Source organism: Aquarana catesbeiana, linkage group LG11 (genome assembly GCF_042186555.1).
Source record: "Aquarana catesbeiana isolate 2022-GZ linkage group LG11, ASM4218655v1, whole genome shotgun sequence".
NCBI classification, from domain to species: Eukaryota; Metazoa; Chordata; class Amphibia; order Anura; family Ranidae; genus Aquarana; species Aquarana catesbeiana.
In genome coordinates this window covers 241,305,391-241,314,440 of record NC_133334.1, presented here as the reverse complement: position 1 = coordinate 241,314,440, position 9,050 = coordinate 241,305,391, and the positions used below count along the sequence as shown (strand labels likewise).

General features: G+C 46.7%; 1 protein-coding gene across 1 annotated transcript in view; it reads left to right on the top strand.

The window, feature by feature from the left end:
* Positions 1 to 6,628: 6,628 nt before the first annotated feature.
* The window catches only part of VAT1L (vesicle amine transport 1 like), a 126,268-nt gene continuing 123,846 nt past the window's right edge, over positions 6,629 to 9,050 (top strand). The window contains exon 1 of the mRNA XM_073605554.1: positions 6,629 to 7,227. Within this exon, the coding sequence (XP_073461655.1) occupies positions 7,007 to 7,227 (221 nt within the window). The 5' untranslated portion in view covers positions 6,629 to 7,006. The remainder of the gene's footprint in view (positions 7,228 to 9,050) is intronic.

Here is a 9,050-nt window from a genome sequence, read left to right as displayed (position 1 = left end):
TGAGCTATAGCGGGGGTAGACGTGAGAGGTGAGGAGTGAGGAGGAGAAGAATTGTGTCCCTTGTGTGTGGTTTCAGGTGCTCTTGCCAATGGGGCTGAGTGGAGTGAGGTTAAATGCCTTGTCAAGCATATGGTACCCAAATGGCTGGTGTTTTTGCCACGCTTGATCTGCTTGCAGCGGAGATTGCAAATTGCAACAGTGCGATCAGCTGCACTTGTGCTAAAACAGGCCCACACAGCTGAGCTGTGGGAAAGGGGACCGGTAGGAAGCAGCTCCACAGTCTGATGGAATAGGGTGGCTGCTCGCTACTCTTCCATGATGGCTGCTTCTATTATTATTATTATACAGGATTTATATAGCGCCAACAATTTGCACAGTGCTTTACAACATGAGAGCAGACAGTACACTTAGAATACAAATCAATACAGGAGGGATCAGAGGGCCCTGCTCATTAGAGCTTACAATCTAGAAGGGAGGGTCAAGTGGAAACAAAAATACAGTTGTTAGGTGTGGGTAGGGTAGGCTTCTCTGAAGAGAAGGGTTTTCAGGGATCGTCTAAAAGCTAGTAGAGTAGGAGATAAGCAGACAAATTGGGATAAGGCATTCCATAGGATTGGACAGGCTTTGGAAAAGTCCTGGAGGCGAGCATGGGAGGAGGTGACGAGGGAACAAGAGAGCAGGATGTATTGAGAGGAATGAAGAGAACAAGTAGGTTGGTATTTAGAGACTAGGCTAGTGATGTAGCTGGGGGCTAAATTGTGGATGGCTTAGTATTTTGAATTTAATTTGTTCGGTGAGCGGAAGCCAGTGGAGGGATTGACAGAGAGGGGTAGCAGACACAGAGTGATTGGTAAGGTGGATGAGTCTGGCAGCAGCATTCATGATGGATTGACGAGGTGATAGACTATGTAGAGGTAAGACAATGAGAAGGGAGTTGCAGTAGTCGAGGCGAGAGATGACCAGCTAGTTAATTAAGAGCTTTGTTGTGTCATTGGTTAGAAAGGGGCGTATTTTGGAGATGTTGCAGAGGTTGAGGTGGCGAGATTTGGACAGTGATTGGATGTGGTGCTTAAAGGAGAGTTCAGAGTCCAGGACTACACCTAGGACCTTGACATGCGGGGATGGGATTATAGTTGTGACATCCATTTTTGCAGAGAGGTCAGGGGAAGGGAAAGGGGAATATGGGGGAGGAAAAATTATAAGTTAGGTTTTTGATAGATTGAGTTTGAAGAAGTAGTGTAACATCCAGACTGATATATCTGACAGTAAATTAGTGATACGTGAGGAGACAGAGGGAGTGAGCTGAGGGGGTAGAGAAATAGCTTTGGCTGTCGTCAGCGTGGAGGTGGTATTGGAAGCCATGGAAGGCTATCAGCTGACCCAGGGAGGAGGTGTAGATTGAAAATAGGAGAGGTCCAAGAGGACCTTCTAGAGGACATCCTGCCCCTTGGGGTTGTGCCTCCCCATCACTTTCCTCCTCTGCTCTATCTGGCGCCCAAGTCGCATCAGTGACCTCATCATCATCATCTCCTCCATCCTCATCATCACTGGAGCCAACTTGGCAATACATTGTGGCTGGGGGAACATGACTGATTTGTTGTTTATCAGTGTTCTCCCCTCTCTTCTGTAGGCTCATGTTCCTACCTTCCTCAACCTCAGAACCAACATCAGAATCAAGTAATGTCTGTGCATCCTTAAGAAACAAGTGGATGAAGCTTTGTTCAAATAATTTAGCTGACTCCTCTATGCATGATGCTGGGGCTGTGGCAGGAATAGCTGTGGACATGGAGGCAGAATAAGCCGTTCTGGCAGCTGCTGTGGATTGCACACTAGTATCAGCTTGGGTCATAGAGGATGAGGAGGATTTAGTAAGCCAGTCCACCACCTCCTCTGCATGCTGTAGCTGGATAGCATGGGCAACATCACTAACCAGAAACCCTGCCTGAGGACATACCACGTCCACCTTTGCCTGTGGACACAGATGCTGCTGGCCCCCTTATAGTGACATGTGAACGTCTGCCTCTCCTTGTTGGCCTCCCAGACATGATGGCTGACAATTTTAAAAAATTGGGGGCAGGCAGAGGACAAAAAAAAAAAGAAACATGCAGCAACCAAAAAAAAAAATTAAAAAAAAAAAAGGGTATACAGCACTAAATTTTATGTAATGCTGTGTTAAACACTGCAGTACACTAACTCACTACACTGACACTACACTATACTCACACTCACACTATACTCACACTATACTGACACACTATACTGTCACACTATACTCACCGAACAGGCGATGTTTGGGCCGAACCTTTGCTCAGCCCAAACCGTTCAGCCAACTCTAAAGGCCAACTCCCTGGGGGCACTGACACTGCGGGTTCTCTGTCTTCCAGACCCGTGGTCAGGCAAGTGCAGCCCTATTCAAAATAGAAAGCCATTAGAACGTAAGCCAGCTATACATGGATCGAAAATCAGCCAGTTTAGCAGAGACCGGCTGAGATTCGATCCATTTACAACTAGCCTGTTGAATTCTTTTCATGCGATTACTGCGGGTGGCAAATAATCATTGTGTTCTGCCGGAAGGGAGTAATGGTGCGGGAGGCATTCCCTCATTAACACTGACTGCGTTGATGGCGGAATCAAGCAATGTTGGGTGGAAGGAAAAAATATCGAATCATCTATGGGCTAGTAGAGGGAGAGCATTGCCTTCAACCAGGGAAAAGCCCAGTGCACTAGGCCAGAGTCAATCCGGGAGGAAAAAAGGCCCTCCCTTCATTCCAACCTTCTTATAATTGGGCGAATAACAGACAGTGCCCCCCCCCCCTCCACATTCTCCCTCCCAAAAACTGATAAGAACTGATACTACAAATGATCTTAGCCAAAACACAGATCATCCCCATCATGTCTGTATAATATTAAACATACTGTATAATGGAGGTGACTGATGGAGATGAGAAAAGACGTGATAGAAATGATGGAGGTGAGGACAGACATGATGAAGATGATGAAGAGAAAGACAGATATATGATGGAGGTGACAGAGATGAGAACAGACGTGATGGAGATGATGGAAATAAGGACAGACACATGATGGAGATGAGGACAGATATATGGAGAAAAAGGTGGAGATGAGAACAAACATATGATGGAGATGAGGAGAGACATATGATGGAGAAGATAAGGATGAGAACAGACATGTGATGGAGATGAGGACAGATATGATAACGATGAGGACAGACATGTGATGGAGATGAGGACAGACATGATAAAGATGAGGGCAGACATGTGATGGAGATGAGGACAGACATAATAAAGATGAGGACAGACATGTGATGGAGATGAGGACAGACATATGATGATGAAGATGGAGATGAGAAGAAACACGATGAAGATAACAGAGAAAAAGTCTCTAAATGCGACTTTAAAGGGCAAAAGACAGTAGTAAAAATAGAAAAAGCTTTATTTTACAGTTCATTACATATAAAATTGGAAATACAAAATTTCAACCAATATGGATGTGATTCCAGCAAAGAGCAATATGGACATACAATGGAAACAGAAAATCATGGTGTGTTTCACACGCCACGGGCTTTTACAAAAAAAAAAAATCTCCATTATATGTCTGCCCTCATCTCCATCATCTTCATCTGTCCTCATCTTCATCATCTTCACCATATGTATGCCCTCATCTCCATCATATGTTTGACCTCATCTCCATCATATGTCTACCCTCATCTCCATTATCTCCATCCGTCCTCATCTCCATCATCTTCATTATATGTCTGCCCTCATCTCCATCATCTTTACCATATGTCTGCCCTCATCTGCATCATCTTCTTCTGTCCTCATCTCTATCATCTTCACCATATGTCTGCCCTCATCTCCATTATCTCCATCCGTCCTCATCTCCATCATCTTCATTATATGTCTGCCCTCATCTCCATCATCTTCATCTGTCCTCATCTTCATCATCTTCACCATATGTATGCCCTCATCTCCATCATATGTTTGACCTCATCTCCATCATATGTCTGCCCTCATCTCCATTATCTCCATCCGTCCTCATCTCCATCATCTTCATTATATGTCTGCCCTCATCTCCATCATCTTTACCATATGTCTGCCCTCATCTCCATCATCTTTACCATATGTCTGCCCTCATCTCCATCATCTTCTTCTGTCCTCATCTCTATCATCTTCACCATATATCTGCCCTCATCTCCATCATCTTTCTGTCAACCATATACACCACTGTTCTGCTGCGATGCAGCATCTGTGACTGTCAGGTTGCTCCACATTCCCAGGTAAGACAGGGTGACGAGGACCCCATTGGGGTTTCTCTTCCCCATGATCTTCTATCTATGGATGGTTGACAGAAATGTATGATTATCTGTTCCCATTGTATGTCCATATTGCTCTTTGCCAGAATCACATCCATATTGGTTTTATTTTTTGTATTTCCAATGTTATATGTACTGAATTGACAAATAAAGCTTTTTTGTATTTTTTCTACTGTATTTTGCCCTTTAAAGTCCCATTTAGAGTTTTTTTCTTTGTGGTCTATTGCTAGGGGTGTGGGCTTACATACTGCCCTGTTAATTAACAATTGCCCCTTTACATGATGGAGATAAGGACAGACGTGATGGAGATGAGGACAGACATGTGATGGAGATGAGCACAGACACATGTTGGAGAAGATGGAGATGAGGAGAAACATGAGGAGAAACATATTGGTGATAAGGACAGACGTGATAGAAATGATAAAGATGAGGACAGACGTGTTGGAAATGAGGACAAACATGATTGAGATAAGGGCAGACATACAATGGAGATGAGGACAGACATGATGGAGATAAGGACAGACATATGATGGAGATGAGGACAGAGATATGATGGAGATGAGGGCAGACATATGATGGAGAAGAGGCCATACATGATGGAGATGAGGGCAGACATGATGGAGAAGAGGCCATACATGATGGAGATGAGGGCAGACATGTGATGGAAATGAGGACAGATGAAGATGATGGAGATGAGGACAGATGGAGATGGGTAGACATATGAGGGAGATGATGGAGATGAGGACAGAAGAAGATGATGGAGATGAGGACAGACATATGGTGAAGATGATGGAGATGAGGGCAGACATATAATGAAGATGATGGACATGAGGACGGATGGAGATGATGGAGATGAGGGTAGACATATGATGGTGATGAGGGCAAAAATATGGTGAAGATGATGAAGATGAGGACAGATGGAGATTATGAAGATGATGGAGATGAGGACAGATGGAGATTATGAAGATGATGGAGATGAGGACAGATGGAGATTATGAAGATGGTGGAGATGAGGACAGATGAAGATGAGGACAGATGGAGATGATGGAGATGAGGAGGACAGATGGAGATGATGAAGATGATGGAAATGAGGACAGATGGAGATGAGGACAGATGGAGATGATGAAGATGATGGAGATGAGGACTGATGGAGATGATGAAGATAATGAGGACAGATGGAGATGATGAAGATGATGGAGATGAGGACAGATGGAGATGATGGAGATGAGGAGGACAGATGGAGATGATGAAGATGAGGAGGCCTGATGGAGATGAGGACAGATGGAGATGAGGACAGATGGAGATGAGGACAGATGGAGATGAGGAGGAAAGATGGAGATGATGGAGATGAGGGCAGACATATGATGAAGATGATGGAGATGAGGACAGATGATGGAGATGAGGACAGATGGAGATGAGGGCAGACATATGATGAAGATGATGGAGATGAGGGCAGACATATGATGGAGATGAGGACTGATGGAGATGAGGGCAGACATAAGATGATGGAGATGAGGGCAGACATATGCTGAAGATGATGGAGATGAGGGCAGACATATGATGAAGATGATGGAGATGAGGGCAGACATATTGTATAGATGATGAAGATGGGGACAGATGAAGATGATGGAGATGATGATGAGGACAGATGGAGAAGATGAAGATGATGAAGATGATGGAGATGAGGACAGATGAAGATGATGGAGATGAGGAGGACAGATGGAGACGATGAAGATGATGGAGATGAGGGCAGACGAAGATGATGAAGATGATAAGGACAGATGGAGATGATGGAGATGAGGACAGATGGAGATGAGGAGGACAGATGGAGATGAGGAGGACAGATGGAGATGAGGACAGTTGGAGATGATGGAGATGAGGAGGACAGATGGAGATGATGGAGATGAGGGCAGACATATGATGAAGATGATGGAGATGAGGACAGATGATGGAGATGAGGACAGATGGAGATGAGGGTAGATATATGATGAAGATGATGGAGATGAGGGCAGACATATGATGAAGATGATGGAGATGAGGACAGATGGAGATGAGGGCAGACATATGATGAAGATGATGGAGATGAGGACAGATGGAGATGAGGGCAGACATATGATGAAGATGATGGAGATGATGGAGATGAGGACAGATGGAGATGAGGGCAGACATATGATGAAGATGATGGAGATGAGGACAGATGGAGATGAGGGCAGACATATGATGAAGATGATGGAGATGAGGACAGATGGAGATGAGGGCAGACATATCATGAAGATGATGGAGATGAGGGCAGACATATGATGAAGATGATGGAGATGAGGGCAGACATATGATGCAGATGAGGACTGATGGAGATGAGGGCAGACATATGATGATGGAGATGAGGGCAGACATATGATGATGGAGATGAGGGCAGACATATGATGAAGATGATGGAGATGAGGGCAGATGGAGATGAGCACACTCAGCCTATAGACCCAATATTTACATCTAGTAACCCTTCCAGGCTGCTGCGCTGTGTGTGTAGTAGGAGCGCAGCAGAGGCCGGTTGGCTTTGGCCCAGAGCTGGGCACGGCGCCCGTACACTGCGCATTACGGTAGCAGAGAGGAGCATCGCCCGGAGCCGCAGCAGCAGCCGAGCATCCCATTGAAGAGCGGGGAGCCGTGCCCGCAGCCATGGCCAAGGAGCGGCCGGAGAAAGCCGAGGAGACCGAGCAGATGATAGAGAAGGAAGCCGCGAAGGAGGCGGCCGAGGAGGCGGCGGTAGGAGCGGTGGATGGCCGGGACATGAGAGCCGTGCTCCTCTCCGGATTCGGAGGACTCAACAAGCTGCGGGTGGCACGGAAAGTGATGGCGGAGCCGCAGGAGGGAGAGCTGAAGATCCGAGTGAAAGCCTGGTACCCCTTCTCTATACTACTCCCCCAACCCCCCCAGAGCAGGACTACAAGTACCAGCCATGCCCTGCAGGCAGATGTGCTCAGGCTTGCTGGGACTTGTAGTTCCTCTGTCTATGGCAGTGTTTTCTGGAACTTATCCAGAGGTCAGACATGGAAGGGTTAAAGCCCCCATGCATGCATGACCGCAGGCGATGCAGCGACACATGCGATACACCAGCCGTCACATGAGTCCTAATCTTCTAGAAAACCTGCGACTTGTTTGGGGTCGCTCCACTTTTCCACACCTACGTCTGAAGAAGGCGGTCGCTGGGTGTGCTATAAAAGTCGGGAGAAAAAGTCGGGACCGGGTGGGGTCGGGGGGCAGCGGTCACTAGCTTGCCAGGTATAGGGGGCCAAATGTGGCCCCTGACATCTCCGGAGGGCCGTATTTAGTATATGTAGATCGTTAGCGCCTCTTTAAATGCATAGTCACGAGTCAGCGGACGCTTATTTTGTGCGTTGACATCATGTAAGGCTGCATTCACATCTGCGTGTTCTGGGAACGCACAAAAAAAGTGCATCATCCAACCATTAACGGCACCCCAGAGGCAGCCAGCCAACGTACATTTTGTCATACGGCATAACGCGATAAAAAGCGCCAAGCTCTGCGCCCGGAAAAAGCGCAGGAGCTTCTCCAGTGCGTTTGTTGCATGTAGGAGAGGCCATTCGGAGGAATCGTCTGCCTTATGGTGTCGTGGAGTTGAAAAAAAAAAATAAGTTTGCAAAATGTGACGTGTGAACAGAGCCTTAGGGTTCCAAGTGGAAGGGGTTCACAGCCGTAGACCGAGGATTGGTAATATCTGCTGCCATGTATAGGAGCACCTGGGGGGCGGACAATGGAAAATTGTCCTTAGAAATCAATGGCAGTGCCCGTGTGGACGCCGATACTTGTGCAAACACTCATGTACTTCCCCGTCCATGTACTCTGCTGTACATCCATACGCATGTGCACATTTATGTAAGTACTTACCTACCGGCGTTTACCTACGTGCGCCCATTGATTTCTCTGGGCGGCTGTACGCAGCACCTTTGGCACCCAGGCGGGGAAACACACCCAAATTTTACGTTTTACGGAACCAGATACCATATACAGGAGGCCATATCCATTGTGACACATTCCCATTGACTTCTATGCATTAAATGCAGAAACAAACAGACATGCTTGTACTTTTCGAGCGGCATTGCATTGCAACACTAAGATGGGACCAGACCCTATCTATATCATTAGGGGGCAGGACACGCGTTTTGGCGTGCCGCAACGCAAACCCCACTGTGTAAAGGGTCGTGGACACTAGCATTAACCCTCTGAATAGAGATCTACAGTAAATTGCTTTTCAGAGGACATTTTGACATTGTGTTTTAACCCACACTGCCTGTTTTAACTCCTAGACGCCCACACCACTGCACTGCAAATGTGTGTATTGCACCCGGTTGAGGGGCAGTTGTGGCCCCATTTACTTGCATGAGTTGTGATTAGCAGGAGGTACTGCTCGCCAAATGTGACAGGGGGGGATAGTTTTTGTGGTACATGTATACCCCCATGCAGCCTAGGGGGGGAAGTTGAGCGCAGTAAAAATGTGGCTCAACCGCCTGTTTTTACCACCCCGACCACAAGTGTGAACTAGGCCTAAGTGGGACATTAGAGAGCGCAGAGAGAGAGAAGACAATCAGAGTGCCTACATGATACAGGTGTGGCTGGAGAGTCATGATGTAGGAGACTGTCAGAAGACATGTTATAAGAGACTGCTAGAGATCACTGACATTACAGCCTCTTTACCAATTGA